This window comes from Lethenteron reissneri, chromosome 53 (assembly GCF_015708825.2).
Source record: "Lethenteron reissneri isolate LAM-NWPU_2019-01 chromosome 53, ASM1570882v1, whole genome shotgun sequence".
Classification (NCBI taxonomy): Eukaryota; Metazoa; Chordata; class Hyperoartia; order Petromyzontiformes; family Petromyzontidae; genus Lethenteron; species Lethenteron reissneri.
This window is the reverse complement of record NC_083831.1, coordinates 5,588,848-5,615,056: the sequence shown is the minus strand read 5'-3', so window position 1 is coordinate 5,615,056 and position 26,209 is coordinate 5,588,848. Positions and strand designations below refer to the sequence as shown.

Below are 26,209 nucleotides of genomic sequence, written 5' to 3'. Positions count from 1 at the left end.
TACGCCCCACCCCTCCCCCCAGCTTCTGCGCCCCGCCCCCTACGCCCCGCCCCTCCCCCCAGCTTCTGCGCCTCGCCCCCTACGCCCCGCCCCTCCCCCCAGCTTCTGCGCCCCGCCCCCTACGCCCCGCCCCTCCCCCCAGCTTCTGCGCCCCGCCCCCTACGCCCCGCCCCTCCCCCCAGCTTCTGCGCCCCGCCCCCTACGCCCCGCCCCGCCCCCCAGCTTCCGCGCCCCGCCCCCTACGCCCCGCCCCTCCCCCAGCTTCCGCGCCCCGCCCCCTACGCCCCGCCCCGCCCCCCAGCTTCTGCGCCCCGCCCCCTACGCCCCGCCCCTCCCCCCAGCTTCCGCGCCCCGCCCCCTACGCCCCGCCCCGCCCCCCAGCTTCTGCGCCCCGCCCCCTACGCCCCGCCCCTCCCCCCAGCTTCCGCGCCCCGCCCCCTACGCCCCGCCCCGCCCCCCAGCTTCTGCGCCCCGCCCCCTACGCCCCGCCCCTCCCCCCAGCTTCCGCGCCCCGCCCCCCAGCGCGGCGAAGGAGACTTCGGGGTCGCAGCGCCACGCGGGGACGCCCCGAGCAGGTCACTCACTCCACTGCGGCGTGGCACACTCCTCGTGGTAGAACACAGACACATCACACTCTATAGATACATCACACTACACAGATACATTTGTAAGGTCTATTATATATAGATAAGTTATATAGATCGTTACTTCATCCGGAGGCCGCTCGACTCCGATCGCCACATTGCACGCACGTGTGGGTTCGCGAGTCGCGGGGGTCGAGAGCGGGGCAGCATAGGAGTACGGTACAACCGTCGGCCGTGGCTGCTCTGACTGCTGCCCTCCCGTGCCGGAGGCTGCAGGGCAGCCCCGCAGCGAGCGAGGCAGGGAAGGGGGGGGGGGCAGGGAAGGAGGGGGGCAGGGAAGGGGGGGGGGGCAAGGAAGGGGGGGGGTGTTGCCTGCGTCTCGCTGTCGGTGCGGGGTCGTTGGGCGACGTAGGGTGCGAAAAAAGTTCGACTCGCCACCGACGAGCCCGCACGGGACTTCACACAGGACGCTGACAAGGCGACGGAGCTCAGACGAACCACCTCTTACATAGTCCACCTCTTACATAGTCCACCTCTTACATAGTCCACCTCTTACATAGTTCACCTCTTACATAGTCCACCTCTTACATAGTCCACCTCTTACATCGTCCACCTCCTGCTGCTCTTTCTGCTGCTGCTGCTGAAATCTGCGCAGGCTCCGTGCAGGCCCCATAGGCCGTGATGTACACAATGTGACGTAGTCTGTGACGTAGCCTCTGTCACGTAGCCTCTGTGACGTAGACTCTGTGATGTAGTCTCTGTGCTATAGACCGCTATGAACTGTAATGGAGTTCTAGGCTGTGCTATAGACTGGTTTAGAGCTCTCGACTGTGCTGTGGCCTCTCCCACACCGACTGGTCTGGAGCTGCTGTCCCTCGCAGTAGCCTCAGTCTCACGTGGGACAGAAACCTCAATCCGCTCCCGGTCCTGGGGGTCTGGTGGCGTGGCTGGGAGCGGCACAGCCACGGCACAGCCACGGCACAGCCACGGCACAGCCACGGCACAGCCACGGCACAGCCACGGCACAGCCACGGCACAGCCACGGCACAGCCACGGCACAGCCACGGCACAGCCACGGCACAGCCACGGCACAGCCACGGCACAGCCACGGCACAGCCACGGCCGCCGGCTTGCCGAGTGCCATGCTTCGAAACGGGCGGCAAGGAGAGGTGGCTCGGAGGGTTGACAATGGCCGTGTGGTAGACACTGCCCACACTGCTCACGTCTGGGGCCAGGATGTGTCTCCTCAAGGGTCTAATATGTGGATGCCACGGTGGCGAGATGTGAGCTATCTCACCTGCTTTACAGGAGATTCTCGCTTTATTTCTTGAGTTTCAGCCACACCTTTTATCAACGGGTTCTCAAGTTTAGCGAGCTGGTGGGCTTTGCCCGATCACCAAGCTCGCACTGCTGAGATTCTGGTTTTGAGCACCGGTTCTATGTCTCTCTGTTTCTTTCACTCGTGATGGCCGTGTCAGAGACGCTGAGCCACCATGGTTGAGAAGTGAGATCCTGGGTCTGGGTTTCGCTGATATTGGCCGTGCCAGATGGGACTCAAGCTGGGCAGTAACAACTCACGATGACGTGAGCGGTTCCCGCATTCCGTCAGGCACTGTTGCGATTGTTGACGGTTGCCCTCTGCGCGTGCGTGCAGGTTCTCGTCGCTGCCATGGCATTCCGCGACGCGTGGAAGCGGTACCGCGTGCTCATCGTGATGGGCGCTGGCCTCGTGTCAGTCCACTTCGGCTGGTACCGTCTGCAGGACAACCCCGCGTTCCGGGGGTACGGCGTCAAGGACGGCCCGCAGCCACGCGGCCTCACAGAGCACCCGAGCGGTGTGGGCGGCCTGCCCTCGGCGAAGCCGTCCACCTAGCGGAGGCGGCAGAGCGACGTCCACCCGACGTCCACCCGCGTCGGTACGGCAACCGACACCGCCCACGGTGCGCCCCAGCTCGGAAGCTGAGCAGGGGTGCCACGGTTCTGAGATGTTAACTACCTCGCCTGGTATACAGGAGAAGGTCGTGGGTTCGATCCTGACGCTTGCTGTATATTTGGAGTTTGTGTGTTCTCCCTGTGGTCGTGTGGATTTTCTCCGGGTCCTCTGGTTTTTCCCTCCATATAGACTCAACATCATGCGTTTCGAGTGTTTGGCAGCTAGAAATTTACACGTGACGATAATCCACTACTTTGTTGAGCTAGAATGAGTGATAGCTCAGTTGGCCTTACCCATTAAAATAAAACAGAAATTAGTTTAGGTTTTGACCCTGGTTAGTGCTTGTAGGCCTAAGACCGAACCGCTCGGGATGCACTGCCCGGTCCCATCGCCTCTCAGACGCCAAGGTGGAGTTGAGACCGGGTGGTGCGTGGATGGGTCACCACTGTGCGTCAGCAGGTGTTATAGGCTACGGGGCTGAGGGGTTGTGGGCAGCAGAGGGCAGTGCACCTGCTTAATTTTCTGTGATCCCCCATCTTCAACACGCAATGACCGGCATGGTGAAGTATGGTCAAATAACCCCCACGACCCATAAGTAGATTGACAAACAGTCTCTTAAGCGTCCGTGGTGGTTTTCAGATGTTTCATCAGCCAAGCAGTCCCCTTGCCTTGCCTAGTCCGAGTGCCATGCTGCCTGGGCCAGGGTGCACCGGGAGGAGGGGAGGGCATGGGTCGGGCCTCCTGGGTCTGTGCCTTATCGGATGAGGCGCAGGCCACGTTCAAATCTAATGGTTCTCTTTTAACGTACGCATGCACGTAACCAGGGGATTAAATCCTTCAAGACACATGAAGCAGCATTGCTTTCCTTTGCAAGGGCGACTTGGGGTCTTTCTCGAGTGCAACTGTGTGGGAAAACAAAAGCGACAACGTTCCGTTGTTTTTAACACGGGGCGTTAAATGGCATTTGCAGAATAAGAACGCAATAGAGTTAAGACGCGGGAAATGTTCGCCGCGTAACGTTATCTCTGGGCAAGCAACAGCCAGCGGAGCGGAGCGTGCGTGTGGCTGCAGAGGAACAGCATGGTGGTGGGGGGCGAGCGGGAACCCTCTCCAGTATCCCGTAGAGGTCTCGACTGTGCTGTGGCCTCTCCCACACCAACTGGTCTGGAGCTGCTGTCCCTCGTAGCAGCCTCAGTATTCCTCACGTGGGACAGAAACCTCAAGCCGCTCCCGGTGCAGTGGCGATGCCGGCCCTGGGGGTCTGGTGGCGTGGCCGGGAGCGGCACATCCGCGGCGGTGCTGCCCAGCTGGCACAGCCACCCGGCTCCGAGACGGGCGGTAGGAAGAGGTCGCGGCAGGTGGCTCCGAGGGTGTCACAGTGGCTGTGTGGTAGAAACTGTGTCGGCACTACTGACATCCTCATTATTAAGCCTGGGGTCATGATTTGACCCCAGGCCTAATATATCTCGGAGGGTTCATGATGGCCAGGGGTCGGCAACTTGCGGCGGCTCGTTGGCTTAGTCCCCTTGCGGGCAGCCGTTTTATTTACTTAAATCTTACACGTAATTTACCGCGAAGGTGATTGATGAAATATGGCAGGAAATGGGTCGCTATGCAATGTCTTCGTGACGTCAAACTGTGTTCTTGTTAAAGAATAACGAAGGGGGGGGGGCACAACTAAATAGACGCGGTTTATTCCATCGTCTGTTTAAGTCAGAATGTGTGTTGTCGTCACCTGCTGTGTACCCGCTGCTGTGTTTGTGTACAAGTCGCTCTCTCTATGCGCGGTGCTGCGGCTCTCCAACTATTTTGGTCAAAGACAAAAAACAAGAAAATGCCTCCTTTGAAAGGCTGCCGGACCCCTCCTCGTGACAATCGAGCTGGCTCCGCTGAGATCCGAGGTTCGAATCTGGGTCTCAGCCGCCCGTGATTAAACGCCGGGGGCTCTCTTGCGTGCAGCGCCCAGGGATGATCTCAGTCAGCGATGGCTTTGGGTGGCATGAACCGGTGGGCTGGGGTGGCTCCGGGTGTTCCTTGCGGCCGTAGCCACTCGTGTAACCAATGCTGGACATTTACTTTTGTTTGTTATTTCGCTATTTATTGTTTGCGCTCTACTACCGTCTTGTCCTGTGTGCCTGTACACTTCTGGCCCCGGTGTTAACTTGCGTTCCCCGTTGCACAGAGGGGCTTTGAAGCGCGCCCGAGGGTCGTGGTGGCGGTGGTGAGGAAAAACGTGGAGCGGAGCGACCCGAGGGGGAACTGGAGCGGGGAGCTGTCGGCAAAACCTGGACTGCTGTAGCGCAGGAGGGAAGGCTCGGAGCGGCGTTCATCTTGCGGCGGACCAGGCGGTGGAGAGGATGTGGAGACGTGACGCTCCCACACAAGTGGGGACGCCTCTCCGGGTTAAGACTTTTGTTGTTTCAACCGGAAACAATCTGCGCTGCAACACTGCGTACTCGTGGGCTCTCCGTGGCTGGCTTTTTCATGACTTTGGGGTGACATTCTTGTAAAGGCTTCCTAAACGTTGTTTTGATGCCATCTAAAGTAATCCAGCCGTGTTGACTTGTTGGCCTATAACAAGGCTGCGCGCACTACAGCGGCGGTATGGTGATGTTACGTGGCGTGCAAGGTATGATGGGAAGACTAATTCTATTTATTGGTCGCACTCGCACCTTTTGCCATCTACAAATCGCCTTTTGCGTGTACTATTATCACTTTTCCGACGTTGGATTATAAAGATGTGGTTTATATTGGGTTGCAGCCGCCCTTTTAAAGCATCCAGAAACAAATATTCGTGGGTGTTGGTCATTTTTTTTTATATTTGCTCTATGATATTTTGAGGGATTGGCACAGAAACTGAAAAATATAGGTTGGTGAATTTCCAAATCTGCGGTCGTGTTTGGATTCCAGTCCCCTTTCCAACCTCTCGACATTGTTGTTGGCCGAGGTTCAAAGAAAGTTCACCGTTTCTAACCCCCACTTTCTTGGCCCATGGTGAAACATGTTGACTTTCAGACTGTTGTTCCAGATATAACCAATAAACTTGACTTCAGTCAACTCCTGATTATCCGTGGTGATTGGTGGGGGGCATGGTTAAAATAAAAAAAACAGATAATGGAAACCATGTCAATGAGGCTGTACAATAAACTCGTCGTGCCCAGAAGCCAGCAGTTGGAATTGCAACAAAGATTTAGTTTCTACTCAATCCGTATCCATACGAAAAAAGTATAAGCCAACATGTAGCAGCTGGCTCCCTTCGTTATGAACTATTTAATTAACTTTTATTTTACCGGGTAAAACCCACCACTATATAGCTCTTTTTCAGAAGCGACCTGGTCACATCGGAGCTCAACAAAGTGGCTCATGTGGAAATTTATAGCAGCCAAATAATCGAAATGCACGTTTCTAAATGTAGAGTGAAAAACCGGAGGTCGCGGAGAAGAATCCACGCAACCACGGGTCAAACATGCAAACTCCAAATATACATGCGTCGGGGTCGGCATCGAACCCTCTCGACCTCCTGTATACCAGGCAAGGTGGTTAATATCTTGCCACTCTGGTGCTGGGATAACGCGGATTCCAGCCGAGTGGGAAGACAGGCACCAGCGTGGTCGGTTCCGTTATTGTGATGACGTTTGTTCACTCATGAGGGCCTCACCGAGTCTCAACATTCAGGGATGTCAACTCTCGGATTACCTCGGGAAATGGGGAGGGGGGTGCAGAGGTAGGCACTAAATCATCAACCCTTGAGTGAAGAGCAGATCATACGATTGGCGTGGGTGTACAGTATTTATTGGCAAGCATGAATAGAGTTCAATGCAGAATGTAACGATACACCATGCGGACACGTTATAAAACCACAAGGTGAAACGATCCATGAAAAAACAATCATTCTGGAAGGGGCGTCGTGAAAAGATGACAATTCGGATTTGTCTTGAGAATCCCTAACACACTCGTGGAGTGCACAAGCAACGAGTTCCAGTCTTAAGAGTTCATGAAAAAGCTCCCCACACGTGGAGTGAAACTTCACTTCCTGAAGAAGCTCCCGGCACGTGCAGCGAAACGTCGGACTTCAATCCGAAGGTCAGGCGGCACAGCCTGCAAACGCTTCGGGCAGTGCTGCAAAAACAACCTACGCAGTCGCCTTTGCAATAGCAACTAACATTTGTGGGGCGCATTAAATCCGTAGATCCCAAGCGAGTCACAGATCCGAGTGGGATTGGCCGTGGCGGGGACGGAGCAAGGCCCTCACAGAATGTCCCGGTGCCCCGTCTCCGTCAGCATGGCCTCCAGCGCGAGCTTTGCGGCGTCGGTGACGTACGGCTGGTGCAGCCACGCCGACAGGTAGACCATGGAGAGGCTGGGCGACGGGGCATGCGCCATCTCCGCCACCAGCACGCGCCTCAGCCGCAGCTCCTCGCTGTACTGCGCCTGCAGCTGGGCCGACACCTCGTCTGTGTCCACAGCAGAGGTCGCAAACGGGTTTTGATTCCTTACCCGTACCCGGTCGCAAACGGGTACCCGTATCCTACCCGGCTACCGGCCGGGTATCGGGTAGGGTACGGGTACCCGATTGCGACCTCTGGGATGAAGCCATGTTGCAGGCGCGGGTGGGTTGATTCTAGGAACTTGAATTGTGAGAAGAGACAAGACGTTGGAAAATGAGTGACAAACGGTGACTCACCAGTGACTCACGGCCTACTCGTACCCAGCCGCACCAGGGTCGCAAACGGGTACCCGTACCCGGCTGGGTACGGGTAGCCGGGTATCGGGTAGGGTACGGGTATCGGGTACCCGATTGCGACCTCTGGTCCACAGCGCGGAGTGCGCCAGACAGAGGGGGGGGGGGGGGGGGGGGGGGGCGGGTAAACAAACGCGTAAGTGGTCACGACTTTGAGGTCGCGATTCGATGCTCGAGTCCACCCTTGTTTTGTTAACCCTGTCCTGCTCGTCTTGTGCCTATGACAAAATTGGCCGGAGTGCACCCAATCTCATCACACATTGGAAGCCAAGCAAGGACTGAGCCTGGATAGTGCTTGGATGGGCGCGGGAGAGGGGGGTAAGGGGGAGGAAGAACGGGAGAAGAGGACTGGGGGGGGAGAGGGAGGGGGACTCGGGGGGGAGGGGGATTATGGTGGAGAGCTGAGGGTAATGCCACAAAATCCATAATTGTACTGTACTACCTATGCTTACGGGTAAGTTGTGCTTACGGGGAGATTGTGCTTACAGAAGGCTGTTGCTCCGACAGAATCAGAATCTTCATTTAACTACAGGAGGAATCCTATGAGCTGTGAAGCTCTTTTTCACAGGCCTCAAGTATGGCCGGGTCAGCGAGTTACAACAGCAGAGACAATAGTGAGCAAGTCACTAGATATTAATCAACAGATAATAATGACGTTGGAGGTTGTGTGCTGCAGAAGGCTGTTGTACTCACGGAAGGTTGTTGTCGGCCAGGAACGGAAGAGCGGAGTTGGCCTCCACGCTTGCTTGTTCTGGTACCACTCCAGGTCGCACACGGCCTGCAGCGTCGACGTCAGCTTCTCCATCGTTTGCAGCAGTCCCCTCTGCAACAGCGGGAGCGACGCGCGGCTTTGTGCGTTTAGTTTGTTGTCCTTACCCCCCCGCCCAGCACCGCCGGCGAGCACGGTTGGCCACATACGGTGCGTAAGAAGTTGAAGACACATCGCCCGGTGAATGTTTATTCAGTTATTTATTCGTGAGAGCCACGCTGAGCCCTCGGACTCCTTTTCAGGAGGGTCCTGCCGCTTACATTGGGAGTTTTATTTTAAGATGTCTTCAGCCATTTAGTGTTTATCATGCAAGTGGGAGGAAGCCGGAGTTGAATAATTTTACACATTCCATCCAGGGTAACCATGTCTGTACGAACCGGCGGGGGGGGAGGCACGGTGGGCCACGGTGGCTAGGAGATGTTAACTACCTCGCCTGGTATGCTGGAGTTCGTGGGTTCGATCCCGACCCTGACGCCTGCTGCTGTATATGTGGAGTTGGCGTTTCTCTCCCCACGTGGTCACGTGGATTATTCTCCGGGTCTTCCGGTTTTTCCCTCCGCATTCAAAATCAACATCACGCATTCAGAGTATTTGGCTGCTTTCCATTTCCACACGATAAGCCACTTCATTGAGCTATCATTTGTGGCCAGGTCGCTTCTAAAAAAGAGCTATACACCTTAATGGGCTTCACCCGCAAATTTATTTTAAAAATATTTTATAGTTTATAAGTTGTATAGATCTCTCTGCCAACCTATAGCGCAGTCGAGAACTGTATGTCAGTATGTGGGACTTGTGTGGACACCCGGCAAGGCACACACATAGCGTGACATCACATCGTGTTGCCGAATGGCCCTGGGTGTGTCATTGTGCAGTCATTAAGAACCAGTTTTATTCGCGAGTTTGTGAAACCTGCATTCAAACGCAGCAGTTCGGAGATGCTGCGCAGTGCCCTGGCTTGGTATGGACCGCTTGACCAGAGTCAACCACTCAATCCCAGGGTTTTAATCCAGGATCTCGGTGAACTGCTGCTGCCGCTGACGACAACGACGATGCACACTCACCAACTTCTCCCACACCTCCACGAGTTGGTTGCAGTCTCTCTCCAGTTCCTGGTATCGTGCTGATTCCGCGGCCGATGCTTCCGCAGTCGGCGCAGAATTGCCCTCCTTCCTGCCCAGGGAGGGATTCGTTCCACGCGTGTCAATCGCTACGGGTGGCATCTCGTCGCCATAGTTGGCGCTCGATTATCCGCTTGCGCGCTGTCCGCGGGCGTGCAAATTAACCGTACTTTCGGGAAGACTGGCACTATTTGGACACGTGCAGGATGGACAACAAGAAAATTAAAATCATGTTGTTCAGGAAAAATGGAAGGAACCGGAAAGAGAGGAAGACCTCACAGAGAATGACTTGACAAGATCGGTGTTAGACAGTTGTGGCCACTACTTGGGCACGTTGGGGCGCAAGAGACGAGAGGAAAGTGGCAACAAACGACGCAGTGGGCACCCACGGGGCTGTCTGCAATACGTAATGTGACGATGAGCGGGAAAAAATAAATATAATATTTAAAAAAATAGGATTTCTCACCTTTTTATTTATATCGTGTATTATTTGCTTTTCTCTGTTATGTCTGTCACGTGTGTTTTTAATTGACGAAACCCGACTTATGAGCTTCTGAGCACTCACACGTTACTTCAAAATAAACTGAACTGAAACTGATATAATCGTTTAGGTTCTGCCCAGAAAGGGTAAAAACCTATCCTTATTTTTTCACACTTCGATACTGGCAAAATAAGTAACATTTAAAAAAACTTTTTTTTAAACTCGCTTTAATGAAATGTACCGTACTAGTAATGGAAGAACTTCACGACTCCAGGAAGTGGCCCCGAAGCTTGCCACAACGTCAGTTGACCGTGGACAATTAGAGCCAAGCCGAAACATAACGTATAAAAAATAATGTTTAAAAATGTGTTTTTTTTAATGATAGAATAAGGTATTGTCATCAGTATGACATAAGTATACCAAGTTTGCAGTCGATACCACATTGGGAAGTGGGTAAAAATTCAGTGACAATATTTGAGGATACAACAACAACAACAGACAGAGTGAGTTAAATAAAAGCGTGTAAAAAGGTCCCATTTTATATATAAATATGACAAAAACATTCCCCCCACACGCGCACCCGGCACGAACCAATCGGCAAGTGGCGAGCGGCGTCCCGGGACTCACGGCGACGCGAGGCGGGAGTTGGCCACCCTGGAGGCGAGGGCCAAGCCCGACTCGACGACCAGGCGGTCCCACTTGGCGACGGCGTTGTGCCAGTCGGCGGCCACGTCCCGCACCTTCCTGCCGCTGGGGCTCGCGGCCGGGGACGACGACGAGGGGGAGGCCATTGCCGGACCCTCCCCTTCGCGCTGCGGTCAAATAGGGGGGGGGTCAAGGGGTCAGGGTAGGGTCATGCGGTAGCTCCTCGCTTAACGCGTTTTTCGCTTAACGCGTTTTTCGCTTAACGCGTTTTTCGCTTAACACGCATCTATGGCCGCGTTGTGCGAGGAATTACCGTGCGCTCTTTGGTTCTTCTCCATTCCCACGCAATAAGCAACTGGTGACCATCATTACACTTTGACGTTCCCACCGCTAAAATCGCGCTATTTAACAGTTTAACACAAATAATATAAATTTCGATTTAAAGCTTTCGTGACTGCAGGGATTCATCTTCTTGGTTCTTTCGGTAAAGTCACGTAGAAGGGAAATAATACAATAATATAATTTCTGCTCGTCACGTTTCCCTGAAGGGCGCCAACGGTTGCCCAAGATCTGCGGTCCTCTCCGTACGCGTGAATGATCGCCATCGAGTGGGATGCTGCGATTCGGCTCGCCGCAGTCAGTACCTGTGCACGAAAGGAAGATGCTTGGCGACTGAAGCTGGGGAGGTTTTTCTTCGCGGCCCTTCCCGTTCGAAACGAGCGCGCGGAGTCCTCGCGGGCAATCAGCGACAACGCCGAGGCGACCTGGAGGGGAAGAGAGAGAAAAAAACCCTCTAATCTGGCATAGCGGAGTGAGAGATGTAACGATTCCGATTCTAGATTGTGTTATTAAACTAATCGATTCTTCGTCTCACCGGTTTGTTTATCAGCCGTAGCGACACGCACCGTTGCCTCTTGGTAAACTATTTACTCACCGACTAACAATCGATTATCTCACCGACTAACAATCGATTATCTCGGCGACTAATAATCGATTATCTTAACCCACGATTGCTGTACGAGAATCGATTGCAGTGCGGGAAACGCGTGCTCAGCAGCAGGGGCTTCTGTTTGCTGCTTGGCGGAAACACGTGAGCGATGGTGACGTCACGCGCGCAGCGACTTCTGCCGCTGTCAGACAGAAGCTGTTGATGACGTCACGCGCGTAAGTTTTTATAATACAAACTATCGATGACGTCATAAACTAAGTAACTTCGCAGCTCCAGAAGTGACGGATGACGTCACCCGCGCTGTGAACAGCCGCACGCACAGAAGCGATCGATGTGACGCAATCAACTTGCCTGCCGCTCTGAGGCGACTTTTCTGATCAAGTTGCTGCTATGAAATGTCCAAATGATGTTGGGCCACTTCGTTGGGCTATCAATTTGTGGTGGGCAGGTCGCTTCTGAAAAATAAGTTAACGCCTCAAGTGGGCTTTGCCTGGTATGGGGGCCGTCAATTAATGACGTCATGTAATTTTGGACGTTGTTTGACCCCCCCCCCCCCATGTCACGCGGCGTCACAAAGTCAGACCCCCCCCCCTGAAATATGACGTCACAAAGCTCTGCCCCCCCCAAAAAAAAATGCTTCGAATCGCTTTAAACTATTGTCATTGTAGTGCATATTTAATGTGGCGCTGCACTCTGTTGGAGAAAACATTTATTAAAAAGTATATTTAATTAAGCTGAACGTGTTGTCTATATTTATTTTGTTGCTATTTTTTATTTCCACCAAGAAACGAGTAAAGTTGCGCATTTTGATGTGACGTCATATTTCTCAACCCCCGTCCCTCGTCACACATCGTCACAAATGTCTGACCCCACACCCCCCTAGGTGCGTGACGTCATTTATAGACGGCCCTTAAAAACATTTCGCTCGATGACGTCACGCACACCGCTGTGCACAATCGCTCGATGACGTCACGCAGCCACTCGCTGTTCCTGCCGCCCTTCGAACGAGGAGACAAAGCGACCTCGATGGCGCTCGCCGCCTTGCGACGTTAGAGCGGCGACTGCCGTCTTCCCGCCTCCGCCACGAAGACAGAAGCGAGTCGCCCCGGGCCCTTGAATGAGGATCGAGCGCGCGCCCCCCGCTAGTCCGCCATGGCCGCCGCCTCCTCCTCCTCCGCGCCGCCACCGCCGCCGCTGCTGCTGTTGAAGAGCGCCCTGAGGGGAGATGCCGCGGCGCGCGCGATGCTCGCGCTGTGGCTCGCGACGCCGCCACCATCGCCACCACTCCCCCACCGCGGACATCCCGACGACGACGACGCCTCAGGGCAGGTGCGCGCGGACGTTGGCGTGCGGATTGCGCGCGTGGCGGGCGCGTGGCGCGCGCCTTCAGTTTCCCGCCCAAAAACGCGCGCGACAAACCACTCCCTCCCCTCTCTCGTTGCTCCGCCCACTGACCCCCCTCCCCTCCCCTCACTTGACCCCCCTCCCCTTCCTCCGTTGACCCCCCCACCCCACCCCCGCTGACTTCCCCTCCCCCCTGCTGACCCCTGAACCCCGAGAGTCTTCTTAATCGTGCACATTTCATGCAGACACTTTACAACGATCATTGACATCGACACTACATACGGGCACTTTAGACGCACATCAGCCGTTCTGAACTCTTTAAGGGGGGCGGTGGGTGCAGGCTTCGGCATGGGTGCCGTGCAGGATAAATTATTGATGAGGGGTCAAGTAGCCTCCTGTAGGGCCACTGGGACATACAGACCTACAACGTCGCAACGAGACCCACAGGCAGAGTGTGTATGAGGTCTATGAAGAGACCTCAAAGTTCTGTTATCTTGACACAAGCTTGGTAGCGCACTGTTTCCTGAGAGAGGTACACGCGTAAATGTTTTCATCTCACCACCGCGATATTGTGCTCCGCGGTAATTTTTTGTATATTCATAGATGACTCGGCTGAGACGACACATTCTATGGGACGTATACACTTTTAACCATCCTATCGATTTTCCAAATACATCTTTACTTAATTGCAGTTTTAAAAAAATGTAATGAATCGCACTACGTACTATCAGCATCGCTGTGCCGGCTGCGGTCGGTGTTCGGTGGGGCAGGAATGCGGTCACGGTTCCTCGTTCGCGCTGCCTGCGTTGGAGGCCCTCGGAGAAGCCGCCTGGCGAGAATTCATCCCCTTCCTGCTGAACTTCCTGCGGGAGCAAGCGAGCGGCGCCGTCGGCTGGAGCCAACCTTCGCCTCGCAAGACGCCGAGCGCGCCGGCGCACTGGCCCGGCCAGCGCACCCCGTCGGACAGCGGCTCTCTCGGGCCGCGGGGCTCGCGGGAGGCGGCGCAGAGTCGCGCGCCGTGCCGAGCCGCGCCGGCGTCGACCGTGGGATCCCACGCCCCGCCGTCAAGCCTGGAGCACCCGCAGCGGGGAGCCCGCCAGTCGCTCAACGGCGCGTTCGAACTGCTCGCGGAAAACTCCCCCTTCGGCGGCGGCCGCCCGGCGACGCCCGCCCGCGGCTTCGAGGATGACGTCGCGCGCTGGCCGGGAAGCCCACCGCTGGAAAGGGGGGGCCGCAGCGGAGACGTCGCGGCGTCGGGGACCAGGGCAGACGGCCCGCCGCTCAGCGCCGGTCCCGCCGACTCGGCGGGCGAGCGTGCGCCGCGCTCCGCGCAAAAGGCCTCCCTCTCCGACTTTATAGTCCACGGGTCAGACAGACACGCCGCACGCAGGGTCAAGCAGAGCAGCCCCGCCTGCGGGAAAGCCAGAGAGAATGGGTCGGCGGCAGGGGCGCTGGGAAGATGCTTTCAGTCGTCCCCGTGCCAAAGAGCGGACGCCTCTCTGTCGGGAGACGGAGAGAGAGGTCCGAGAATGAGTAGGCACTCGGACCAGGCGCAGCAGCAGCAGCATCCTCCGCATGGCCGGAAAAATAGTAAACATAGACAGGGTGGCACGAGCTTGGAGCCCTCATCACGGAGGGCGGTGGGTGGCGGGCAGTCCTCCGGTGGTGGAGAGGTGGATTGTGCATCTGCTGTGAGGAGCCCAGACGCTAGCGGTTGCGTCGCCGATGGAGACGTGATGGTGCCTCCCAACCTGTGCAGCCTGGAGGAGTTCCCGTCCATGGGCGGCGCCGCAAGCTCTGGCAAGTACGTCGGTAGTCGTAGGTCTGTCGCAAGCTGGCTGGATGGCCCAGGCGTCGGAGGGCTGAGCTGGCACTGTTAAAATCCAGGGTTCGATTCTCGGTTTTGGCTGTCCGCGATTAACCGATGTATTCAAAGACACCTCGAGCCTGTCACCCTTTCCTGCGTCGCAAAAGAAACATTGCAATGAAAACAAATTTCACTTAATTCCAACAATTACAAAATCACCTTGCCATGTGATGGACATTCTGTCTCTAGCAGAGACTGTTGTAAATTGTACCCCTAATGCGTGGATGGAAGGATGTTAAAGTGATAAGTTCTGCGATGTCTCCTTCCGCATGCAGTTGTCACAGTGTTGCACTGACATGCTGCCGATAGCACAATAATTGGAATTGTGTGTGAAGTTTTAAGGGAAATACACCGTGTAAAGCCAAGTAAATTGGCAATTAAAACACACTGATGATGAAGAATTATTTTTGGGTAAGACAATGATTTCACACTCATTCAGGCGCCTCCCCTTCCCCCTGATAATGTCATTATGCGTGACATCTCTCGATGTCACACCTCATATGGTATCATCTCATTGCACAGATAATTATTATCGCCAATTAAATACTCCCCAGGACGAACGGCACGTTGGAAAGCATGACCAGAATCCCTGCGTACACATGCTTTTTAATTCCTGGTAAATTTTACCGATCGTTTGTCGTCATCGTTGTTGCGTCCGTGGTGAGCAGCTCGCGGCCCTCGCGCCGTATAAAGCCGACGCCAGTGAGCGTGGCGCACCACCGCTTGCAGCCCAACGAGTGCTTCACCTCCACGCCGCTCAGCCAGCCGCCGCCGCCCAGATGGGGTGCGGTACCGGCCACGCCGCGCGACCGCCACACGATGCCGTGGTGCAGCCCGACCTCGCAGAGCCAGCTGGCGGGCCGGCACGCCCAGCCTGGCAGTAGCGCCCAAAGCCACCACCCGCACAGCGCGATGCCGAGACAGAATCGGTGAGCGAAACAATGTTATCTCTGGGGCTTTTTAATTTTTCACGCTTTCCAATGAAGGTTGAATGCACTTATGCATGAACTCCTGATGATTTTTTTTTATATATAATGGATTGTTGATGACTTATGAAGGTGGTGAGCGGGGAGAGAGAGGAACAGGGAGAGAGATGGGGGGAGGGATGAGCTACAGTGGAGGGAGAGGTACAAGAGGGGACAGAGGAAGAGAGAAACCGACAAAGCGAGATGAACTGGGATATAAAGCACAATTATAAGATAAATGTTTTGCTGATTGCCTGGGAGGGACATAGGAATGAACATTCAGGTCCAAAAGACATGCAGTTTGCTCGTTTTATAAAATAAAAATTTTGAATGCAATAAACATTTTTTAAGTGCTCAACAATTCATGTACAGTGATACCTCGGTTCACGAACTTAATTCGTGAACTGACTCTGGTTGCGAACCGAATTGGTCGTGAACCGAGGCACATTTTCCCATAGGGTTCAATGTAAATCCGGTTAATCCGTTCTGACCTTTTTTTTGGTTTTTTAAGCACAAAAATATGAAACAAATTACAATACACATTAGTACTGTACAGTATAGTAATGTATAAAGAGAGAACACTAACCTTGCTTGAGATGACTTCAGTAAGCACTCAAACGGGTGAACTGTACAATACAGTAAGTACAGTATTGTACAGTACAGTAGTACAGTACAGTACTGTATGTGCTAAAAAGCACACCAAAAAGCAAAAAGTCACTGAAAGTGTCTTCACAGTACTCACAGTACTTCTTTCTGTGTCTCTTCTTCTCTCCACGATCTTCCTACAGGAAGTCACGACCATGTGACAGCCTGGAAATAGCATTAAAATGGCCGCGGCTCCTGTTCGTGAACCGAAGCGGAGTTCGTGAACCGGAGCATATTTTTATGAACTTTTCTGTTCGTGAACCGAGTTGTTCGTGAACAGAAGCATTCGTGAACCGAGGTATCACTGTAATATTAAAGCACATCACGCTGACCTTTCAACCACCCGGCCACTTTGACTTTGGCTCCCTGCCTTTTCACAGGGCCAAGCAAGTGAGCCCAGACTCCACCACGAGCGAATCGGCGAACGACTCGTCCGCTTGCTGCACGACCCCGGTGTTTCACGCGGCCCAGCGGGGCGGCCTGCAGGAGGCCACACCAGACGCGACGTCTCCCGCGACCCCCCCTGTGACGTCGCCAGCGATCGCCACACAGCTGCTGCTCGATTCGCCAGCGGGCCCGGCCAGCCAAACCGTGGCAGACGAGTCGCCGGGGACCCCACGGCCCGACCGGGTGTCGCACCGGCATCAGTTGGACGTCTTTTCCGAGCTCTACTCCGTGTGCCTGCGTCGTAACCTGGTGCCGAACGTGCTGCTGGAGGTTTACTTCACCTTGCAGCTGCTCACGGTGCCGTGCGGAACGGCAGGCGTCGCCAAAGAGGAGGCCCCTGTCGTCGTCGTCGACAACGACCGTCCAGAGCCAAGTGGCGGCAGTGATGGTCAGATTCGCTTTGACTCTTGTTTTAATTTTATTTAAAATCTACTTTGCAATGTCCTTCTCGGTTGTCTTATCCGTGTCATAAGGAGAGATGATGAACTGATTCAGATCTCCTGTTTTTCACATACCCTTCCTAAAATTGCAGTGCACAGAATTTTAATCGTGCGCGCTTTCTCGATTTCAGAACCTCTCAAAGCAGCCTACTTCCACAGCGTTCATAATTGCGTCTACTTCGCTGTCAAGGTCCTGGAAAAGCTCATGGGGTGAGTCTGTGGATTTAGGCATTCCGCAGTCAGCGCACATTTCAAGCGTCAATGATGCATTTCAAGTTTCTGGTCCAGCATCTGTCGGTGTTGTCAACATTTGCAAACGTGAGTCGAGGTACCAAGTCATCCAAACGTGCCGCCCGGAGGCGGGACCCTGCCGAAAGGGACACGCCCTCCCCAGCAGAGAGCTACTCGGTCCTACGGCCGTGCTGCCTCCTTGTGCGCCTGGCGCTGGCATTACCGTCAAATACCCCGCTGGGAACAAACACAACGTTGTAAAGCAATTACGTAATCAGCGCGAAATTAAAACATTTTGATAAATTTTGTTCACTTGCTTGGGCCTCGTCTCACGCTGAGAGTTGCCACCGCGTGCGGGTGGGGGTTGTGCGTTGTGCCCAGGCTGCTGGGGTGCCTGGACCGGAGCACGCTGCGCTCCCTTCTGGAGCACGAGCGCGTGGCCACCTTCTCCCCCTCCTTGCTGGAGCAACTGCGAGCGGCCTACGGCGTCAGCACAGCCCGGGTGAGACAACGCAGCCAAGCCAGCAACAGCGTCTGCATCCCCCCCCCCCCCGCCCGCAAACAGCCCGCGCGTGCACAGCCCGCGTACAGCGTCTTCAGTAAATTTTTTCCTTTACCAAATTATATTACAAAGTGATCCGTTTTCAGATACTTGCGGGGAAATTATTGTACCGATGGCATCACGTTGGGCGCGCTGCACCGACCGTGCGTTTGAAAGCAGCTGTGGAAGACGCCGTTACAGAACGAGCTCTGAAGCGCTCCATTAGGCCTTTTTGTTTTATCAACAATAGGGGGCACACCTTGCATATACCCTGCATAGAGTGCTCGTAGCATGGCAAACCGAAATTTTAAACTCTTTTCGACACGTTGACGTCACAGAACTAACGTCCATTAAATTGCCCATTATCCACACTGGGCGGTGATGATGGTGGTACAAGTTTTTACTTGCTGTAGAGGTGTTCATCGCCTGGTGATAACTTTCAATTGTCAGAGCTGCAGTTAGCCGTGAAAAGTAAACATCATGTGTTTTTGTACAGTCATTGGTGACCAGGAAGACCCCTCCCATCTTACTTCTTTTGAGAACCCGGTTTATTCGTGGGTGGCAGAAACTCAGATTTGAACACTGGATCTCAGCGGTGCTAGCCCATTGCTCTGACACAGCCATTATGCACCGCCTGGGCCACCTCCACAAAGTGTTGAGTTTCTAACGTTGTGTTTTGCTTTCTTTCTACAGGTCATCACCACTCCCACCTCCACCATTCTCTCGGTTCCCTTCCAACCCAAGACGGACAACCGAGCAAACTTCCCCAGCAATCGCTCCTTCCAAAACTTTAAAAAGCAGAGGTGCGGCTCCATGACCAACATCTCTTCCCTCTCGTTGCTCACGCACCTCTTCCTCCCCTGCCCCGACTCGTCCTCCTCCAGGAGGCATGAGCGGCGGGGCTGCGGCGTACTCGTGCCTCGCAGTAACAAGGGCCTGGGTTCGACTCCAGACTGTGTGGAGTTGGTATTTCCTGCCAGCGTCCTGCATGGGGTTTCCTCCAGGTCCTCCGGTTTGCCGAGTGGTCTCGTCTTCGTGCCGCCTATTCTGACGGACCCTGCTCGCTGCTCGGACGGCTCGGGCCTTCATCCTCGTCGCGAGCCGATCGCGAGTCCAGAAAATTCCGTGCGGAATTTTTTTCTTGTTATCATATTTTCGCAAAAGAGAATGCGCGACACCAGGGGACGGTCTTTCTAAAACACTGTGTTGGCCAAACCGGGGCGGTTCGCTAGCTCCGCTTTCCATCAAGACGCGTGTAGCGCCACCGTGTGACGTGCTCCTGTTCTGTGCGTTTTCCGTTTCTTTCGTAACCCGAAGGGACGTCTTCTACGCGCTGATCCGCGAGTGGGAGGACGGGCGCGACTCGCCGGGCTGGGAGTTCGAAAGAGTCCTGGGTAACAAAATCAGGTGCGGCAAATACTCCGCGTGGCCGCATTCCGCACGGCCCGCGGCCACTTGAGGCCGACCGCGTCGAAACATCCTGGAAACGACATTTACACGTCACTTGGCCCGCACTCAATCGGGCGCCAGAGGTGAATATTTTGGACTTGGCAACACGCTGTGATTCCAATTGCAGCACGCTCAGTCGCTTGTGTCGATGTGAGGGCCCTCTCGCCGTGACGGGAAGTGACCGAGCCGTGCGCGGGAAAGTGCTTCCCTCTCGTGTGTGCACCAGGGTCACTTCAAGGGATCTCCTAGATATTCACGGTGGAGAAGGCTACTAATCTGGGACTGGCTGGCGCGAGACGTTACTACGCAGTGCCAAGATGTAGCTAACACATCCGGCCATTGCTTTGCACGCTGTTCATCTAATGAGCTTCAGGAGTGTCAATTTAATTTCCTAAGAAAATTCCGACTTTCTTGGGGTCCCCCCTCAGTCCCTGTGATATGCGGGGAAACACGAATGAGTCTTGACAATCGCGTTCTGATGTATGTGGAACGTGCGAAGGGCAATGATGGTGCAGCTGTCATCGGAGCACAACCACAGTCATTTCGCTCGGCTCTTTCAAGCTCAGCTCATTCGAGTGAGTGACTCCTCACCACAGCTCACCGCACCTACCTCACCTCGCCTGGCCACAGCTCACCGTTCCTCACCACAGATCGCCGCACCTCACCGCACCCGGCCACAGCTCGTGACAGCTCACCGCCCCTTACCACAGCTGACCACACCTCGCTCCACTTCACCGCAGCTCACCACACCTGAGCACATAATCACCTCACTGCAACTCACCGCAGATTGTCAACATACGGTACATTTTCATTTAATGCTGTTCTTCCAAATTGTTATGGTTGATGTAGGAGAGGGGGGGCATGGGGGGGGGGGGGGGGTCGCGATTTAATTAAATATTTTTTTTAACAACACCTTCCCCGCCCCCCCCTCACCTCCCGAGTGTAGATGTGCAAGGACCCCTACGAGAGGGTGCCCAGCAGGAACGTGGCCTCCCCGCTGCTGAGCGCACTCGGAGGCAACGACCCCAGCAAGCTGCAGCGCCTGCAGCAGCGCTTCACCGCCCCGCAGGCCCAGGGCGGGCCCTGCCCGCCGCCCGCCTTCCCGGCGTACCAAGCGTTTTTCCGAGACTTCATCCTGGTGGCCGACAGGTGAGGGAGCGACGCGGCGTTGGCCTGCCCAGTGTCTTTTCCCGAATTGTACACGCGACCAAAAGTCTGTCCGTCCGTCCGTCCGGCGATGGGACGGCACAGGAAGTACAACGCAGCGATAACCGCCGAAGTCGTTAGCTCCGTCAAGAGTTCCTCTTGGACCGCGCGACGACCTCGGCGTCGCTCACGCGACTGTCCCCCAGGGCCGCGGCGTGGCCAGGGAATGGCGGGGGCGGCCAAGTGGATTTGTCAACTCGGTGTGCCACTCGCGTTCCGTCGAGTGCCAGCCGTGTGCGATGAGCCTTCTCCGCGTACTCTTTCTATTTTTCCCCTCCCAATTGCAACATGCTGATTTATAAGGAAGTAGCATAACTTTCCAAAGCAAGAGCCTCCTGAAAGAGCTTTGAGACTCGGCGAGGCTTCGTTGGATAAACGAATATTACCGTGCTGGTTAGTGCCTTGTTTAAAGCAGTTGAGATGAGGTAATCAATTGCCTCTTCCATGCTTTGAATCCGTTGCTCAGCTCGCCTAGACGTCTCGATGTTAATTGCCTGAGCCGCTGTTTGCCGATGATGCTGATGACGACGTTAAGCTTCTGTGTTGGCAGTTTTGCGCTGTGCCAGCACCTGATGGATGGCTTGAGGCATCAGATCATGGAGCTGAATGGAGAGTGCATCCTCGCTCCTGATGGGGACTGGGACACCTGTGAACAGGTGCTGCCCCCGGATGCTATCGATTTACACGTGTATGTCCGTGTGTGCGTCTGTGTGTACAACTTCACCACTGATGACGTGCCCTGAACGCTCGTGCTAAACGTGTACAAACATGCGGTCTGCAGCGTCGGTGAACCAAATAGCTTCCCTCCCACGGAGGGTGACCCTGAAGCCGATCGAAGGGCAGTTGAATTTCGCGATTGTTTAGAGAATTGGCTATTTGCTTTGATGTGGCCTGTGGTTTGGTGGTTCCCGTTTACAGCCCTGAAGCAGTGGTAGAAATTGCACATTGCTGGAGCAAGGTCTCTCCATAGCAAAACCACTGTTGACTTCCCCATAGTGGTATTCAATTTATCAACCCCGGAGGGATGATGGGCTGAGTCAACGCCCAACCAGGATTTTAAACTCGCGACCTTCCGATTGCCGGCCGCTCACTCTACCGCTAAGCCAGTGGTCGGAAACCAAAATAACAAGAAGAGGCATTTTTTTTGAATTTTGTAAAAAAATAAAACTCGGTGTTTCAAGAGCCGCAATGCACTGCGGGGAATAACATCACGACCCCTGCGCTAAGCAACCGGGCCGGTTTTCTTTTTAAATGACGAGGATCTAAACGCGTAGCGATCGAACGAAGAGGAACTGGATGCGTGCGCGGCGAGTGAAACCCAAACGGTGTTGCGCAGGAGTGGAGGGAGCACTTCAAGTCGGTGCTGCTCACGGCACGACTGCTCGCCAAGTTCCTGGGCCTCATCGCGTTCCTGCCATACCGGACGCACGAAACGACGCCCACGCACCCCCAGGAGCCCGCGCTGGATCTGCGCCTGCAGGTGTGGGCGGACGGCCTGCGTTCGTTTAGTCGCTAACCGTATCTTGGTCGGGGATCTCAGTCTGGTTCGGGGGTCGGCAGCCTTTCGAAGAAGAAGTGGAGCCACTTTTTTATCTTTGACCAAAATAATTGTAGAGCCGCGGCATCGCACGCAGAGACAGCAACTTGTACACAAACACAGCAGCGTGTACACAGCAGATGACGACGGCACACATTCTGACTTCAATAAATAAACAACGTAGGCGATGGAATATACTGAGTCTAATTAGTTTGTGTCCCCCCTTAGTTATTATTTAACAACGCAGTTTGACTGTTATACATTTTGTCTTCACCAAAACATTCCATAGTGACCCATTCCCTGCCATATTTAATCAATAATTTTGCATTAAATTACGTTTTAAGATTGAAAGTTAAATATTTTTTAAAGGCTGCTCACAAGGGGGCAGCCAAAGATCTGCAAGGGGGGCAGCCAAAGAGACACAGGGGGGGCAGCCAAAGAGCCACAGGGGGGGCAGCCAAAGAGCCCCTATATGCGGCTCCGGAGCCGCAGATTGCCGACCTCTGGTCTCGTCACTGTGTCCGTCTGTGAATTGAATTTGGTCGCTCGTTTAGTCCACTCTGCGTTGCGAGACGTCGTGTGACGGCCGTGCGTTTCCCCACCCACCTGTCAGCTCGGCCAATTGGGTCGACTGGGTTCATGTTTTTAATATGCACGGACAGTGTAGACAATCGCCGTGTTTGGTCTCCCTCGGTGCACTGCAGTCGCTAATGACGTTACTAAATTTGATCTTGGTCTGCATCTCTATTCAGATGAGTGGCGACGATCTTGAACAGTTCACAGCCCCCCCCCTTAGTATTCACTCTAAATTAGGACCTGGTGCGCTCACAACCATCAACACCAGTGCCGAACATCTGAACCAGTCCCCTGGCCTCCCTTAGGTCGACTCAGCTTAACTGAGTACCTGGAGCGGTGTGTAAACATCAACATTGGGGAGACAAAGGCGGTCGGGCGCGCTGCCGGTCACACCACCTCCTCACGTGCCGTAGACGCCTGACAATAGGAGCTCGCTCGCGGCGTTTGCCCCAACAGCCTGCGGGCATCACACGGGGCGGGGGGGGGGTGTTTGTCTCGTGTGCGCAGAGCGCCCAGGTGCTGGACGTCGACTCGGCGTTGGGAGAAGCGCGCGGGGCCCGGCGGCTCGTGCTGACGCTGCCGTGGATCATCGAGTTCCTCGGCATGACGGACCGCGGGGCGGCGCGAATGAAGTGCTACGCGCGAGTCTTTCGCTCCATGCTGCACATTTACAGGCACGTCGCCGCCGCCGCTGGCACGCAGCCGCCGCTCCGAAGGGTTTCCCAAAACCTGGGAGGCAAAAACCCGTGCGAAAAGCGCCTGACTAGGCCTCCCGGCTCTGCGGAAGGCTGATGCGCAAGCTCCCAGCAGAGCCGCTTAGCCCCGTGGTCTCATCGCGGCCCAGGGATGGACGTACACCGTTTTCTGCGTGCCAGGTGTCAGCACGACTGTTATTATGGGTAATTAAAAATTAAATTAATCTGAAGGCAAACGCATGTCAGAATGCGTCACAGAATCAATGCACAAGCGTGCCTTTTCTTCCTTGTCCGGTTTTAAATAGAGAGATATGATTGATAGCTTTGATTTATTTCAGCAGGAAAGACCCGAGAAGCTGTTCTGCTTTCTGTTTTCATGGGCACCCTGTGACGGTTTCAGATGTTATAGATTATAGAACTTAACAGTCGTGGCTACATAGGTTGCGATATAAACAGCAAGTAGCATCGGTACGTGCTTACGGTGATGGCGATCTAACAGTCGTTCCACAATACAGGTGTTTTGGGTTAGATCGTGTAAATATATAAATGTATCGTTAAACCCACCACCACCCGACAGCCAATTGGTAAGGGTTGTCACGTAAACAGAATGTGCCAATTCTTCACTAGTACAGCACTAACCGGTGTGTTGGAGAGCAAAGCCACAACATTTACAATCTGAGTATGACGTTTCGCCAGTAATTACAAGTGGCTTCTTCAGGCGACAGGCAGATTTGTAGCTTTCCTGTGGGTGAGAAGTCTGCAATGTAGTTGTCTCGCTCGAATGGGATGGCAATGCTGACGAGCGTTGTCGTCTTGGCTGCTTCTCTAGGTCTCTTGTGCTGGAGCCCAGCGAGGCCTGTGGCCTTAACCGCATGTTGCTGCTACTGCTGCTGGGATGGTTGTTCCAGGTACAAAGACTATAAACACCGTTAAGTATTTTTTATCACGGGACCTTTTGTTGACAGTAGCAAAGTATGAAAAATTTAAATAGGTTTTTACCCTTTTTGCCAATAAAACACTAGGTGTAAGATGTTCAAACACCAAATAGATCCCTTTTTGCAAGGAATCAAGTCCGCATTAACCACACGTACTTGTGGTGAACATGCAAACAAAAATACTCTGGTAATATCTGCATCGTTTTTTAAACTGATTGGCCTACACCAGATACAGTATTTGTAGCTCGGGGTCAGCTGATCTAGGTATCTATTTGGCGTCTGAACATCCTAACACCTGTTGTATTGCCAGAAAGGGTAAAACCTCTCTATATTACTATTATTTTACCAGGTAAGGCCCACTGAGCTATGTACCTCTTCTTCAGAAGCTTCCTGGCCACGAATGATAGCTCGACAGAGTGGCGGCTTAGCATCACGTGGACATTTCTAGCAGCTGCCCAGAAAACTCAAAACGCATGCCGATTCCAAATGTGGAAGGGAAAACCGGAGGACCTGGAAAAAAATTAACACGACCACAGCGAGAACATGCAAACTCCAAATATACAGCAGGTGTCAGAGGTGGGATCGAACCCACGACCTCCTGCATACGAGGCGAGGTAGTTAACATCTCGCCACCACGGCGCCCAGTCATTTGTGAGCGAGCTGGGACCATCAACTCTACTTGAGCCTGTTTTAATCATGGGCAGCCGCCTGCCAACCTCGGAGCCACTGGGCCCCCACCTCAATTAAAATTCGATTTTGATTTAAAGCTTTCGTAACTGCAGGGATTCATATTCCTGATTATTTCGGTAAAGTCACGTCGAAGGTAAACAATAAAATAATAAAAATATAAAACAATAAAATTCTCACGACGTTTCGATCGCAACACAAGCAATCATCATCAGGTGTGGTTTTCACAAATTAGATTCTTACACACCTGCGATACACGCATTGAATTATGTGTGTGATAATTGGGACACATGATTAATATATGTTCTACGTAATTATCCATAATATCGTTTTTTTGGGTTAGATCGCGTAAATTTAAATGTGTCGTTAAACCCGCCATCACCCGACACAGCCAATTAGTATGGTTTGTCACGTAAACAGAACATGCCAATTCGTTACTAGTACAGCACACCGGTGTGTTGGAGAGCAAATCCACAACATTTAACCAAACAAAACCTATATTATGGATATTGTTGCGAAAGCCTACGTGTTAAACTAAACGTAATTAGTTATCTGGACCCCCTGCAGGCACTAGAGGCGCTTACCATCCTCGTATCGTTTTAAAAAGAGAGAGAAAATCGTTTCTTGATCGCGACTCCGAATTGTGGCAAATCGAATGTCACAGGCTCACTCGCCAGTGTCGCTCTGCCTAACATGCACTTGCTCTACCAAGGTCCCATCGTTTCCTGAAGAAGTCTTCTTTGCCGAGTTGCCGCAGAGGGTGTTGGAAGACCCAAGCGGAGGAGGCCTGGTGGGTACCATGACACTGCGTCTACCACCATCCACAAGCTAGCAACTGTTACATCATGCAGTGCCTTCTTGATATACCGTGCACATTCAGGGGTGGGGTACCCTAGAAATACTTGCTTTTCCATCAGAACGCCGTTGTGTCTATCGGGTCTACAACGTTGCATGCGTCTCTGCCTCTCGCCTGTCCCAGGACACGCTGCCACTCGTTGACCAGCAGCTGCTCTTCACGTGCTGCCCCTACATTGGTAACGTCTCTTCCGCCAAACACAAGGCTTCAGCCACAGCTGCACGTACCTTGTCAAACAGCCACCACCACCACCACCACCCCTTTCTCGCAATCTCTGTATGTCGTCCGTACAGCAAAAACTTAATTATAATAAAACATCACATTGTTACATTTCCTCTAATCTGGATGGGGAGGGAATTAATCGTTACATGACAACTGGGTGACGAGTGGCTGGGTGGTGAGTGACGAGTTTAATGAGTGGCTGGGTGATGTGTGGCTGGGTGATGAGTGGGTGGGTGGTGAGTGGCTGGGTGATGAGTGGGTGGGTGAAGTGTGGCTGGCTGATGAGTGGCTGGGTGATGGGTGATGAGTTTAATGGGTGGCTGGGTGATGGGTGATGAGTGGCTGG

At 53.9% G+C, this 26,209-nt stretch overlaps 2 protein-coding genes and 2 long non-coding RNA genes across 4 annotated transcripts in view; 2 read left to right on the top strand and 2 right to left on the bottom strand.

Moving 5' to 3' along the window:
- The first annotated feature begins 477 nt into the window (after window positions 1-477).
- On the top strand, window positions 478-5,574 carry LOC133356374 (uncharacterized). The gene is made up of 3 exons (XR_009756842.1): window positions 478-575; window positions 2,239-2,500; window positions 4,700-5,574. It is a non-coding gene; the product is annotated as an uncharacterized LOC133356374 (long non-coding RNA).
- A 718-nt stretch (window positions 5,575-6,292) lies between these two features.
- On the bottom strand, window positions 6,293-11,656 carry LOC133356340 (cyclin-dependent kinase 2-interacting protein-like). Its single transcript, XM_061573813.1, has 5 exons — window positions 10,916-11,656; window positions 10,254-10,438; window positions 9,089-9,197; window positions 7,952-8,081; window positions 6,293-6,971 (listed from the first exon to the last, which is right to left on the bottom strand). The coding sequence occupies exons 2-5, from the start codon at window positions 10,415-10,417 to the stop codon at window positions 6,766-6,768; spliced, it is 609 nt and encodes a 202-aa protein (XP_061429797.1). The 5' UTR covers window positions 10,418-10,438; window positions 10,916-11,656; the 3' UTR covers window positions 6,293-6,765.
- A 465-nt stretch (window positions 11,657-12,121) lies between these two features.
- Window positions 12,122-26,209, top strand: part of LOC133356252 (codanin-1-like) — a 24,103-nt gene continuing 10,015 nt past the window's right edge. Inside the window, exons 1-16 of the mRNA XM_061573645.1 lie at window positions 12,122-12,549; window positions 13,335-14,368; window positions 15,100-15,360; window positions 16,422-16,876; window positions 17,060-17,138; window positions 17,541-17,661; window positions 18,394-18,503; window positions 19,018-19,107; window positions 19,649-19,724; window positions 20,096-20,298; window positions 20,906-21,011; window positions 21,692-21,835; window positions 22,976-23,142; window positions 23,993-24,071; window positions 25,498-25,575; window positions 25,765-25,819. Coding sequence (XP_061429629.1) covers window positions 12,373-12,549; window positions 13,335-14,368; window positions 15,100-15,360; window positions 16,422-16,876; window positions 17,060-17,138; window positions 17,541-17,661; window positions 18,394-18,503; window positions 19,018-19,107; window positions 19,649-19,724; window positions 20,096-20,298; window positions 20,906-21,011; window positions 21,692-21,835; window positions 22,976-23,142; window positions 23,993-24,071; window positions 25,498-25,575; window positions 25,765-25,819 — 3,235 coding nt within the window. The 5' untranslated portion in view covers window positions 12,122-12,372. The remainder of the gene's footprint in view (window positions 12,550-13,334; window positions 14,369-15,099; window positions 15,361-16,421; window positions 16,877-17,059; window positions 17,139-17,540; window positions 17,662-18,393; window positions 18,504-19,017; window positions 19,108-19,648; window positions 19,725-20,095; window positions 20,299-20,905; window positions 21,012-21,691; window positions 21,836-22,975; window positions 23,143-23,992; window positions 24,072-25,497; window positions 25,576-25,764; window positions 25,820-26,209) is intronic.
- LOC133356376 (uncharacterized) lies at window positions 13,965-15,100 on the bottom strand. Its single transcript, XR_009756844.1, has 3 exons — window positions 15,059-15,100; window positions 14,316-14,524; window positions 13,965-14,063 (listed from the first exon to the last, which is right to left on the bottom strand). It is a non-coding gene; the product is annotated as an uncharacterized LOC133356376 (long non-coding RNA).

What these genes read in the sequence shown, in the direction of transcription:
- LOC133356340 (XM_061573813.1), bottom strand. Translation starts at nt 10,417, where the DNA reads ATGGCCTCCCCCTCGTCGTCGTCCCCGGCCGCGAGCCCCAGCGGCAGG. An exon ending in TGGAGGTGTGGGAGAAGTTG is followed by an intron (nt 8,082 to 9,088) that starts GTGAGTGTGCAT and finishes CCGCTGTTGCAG; the next exon opens with AGGGGACTGCTGCAAACGAT. An exon ending in CTGGCCGACAACAACCTTCC is followed by an intron (nt 6,972 to 7,951) that starts GTGAGTACAACA and finishes CTGTGGACACAG; the next exon opens with ACGAGGTGTCGGCCCAGCTG.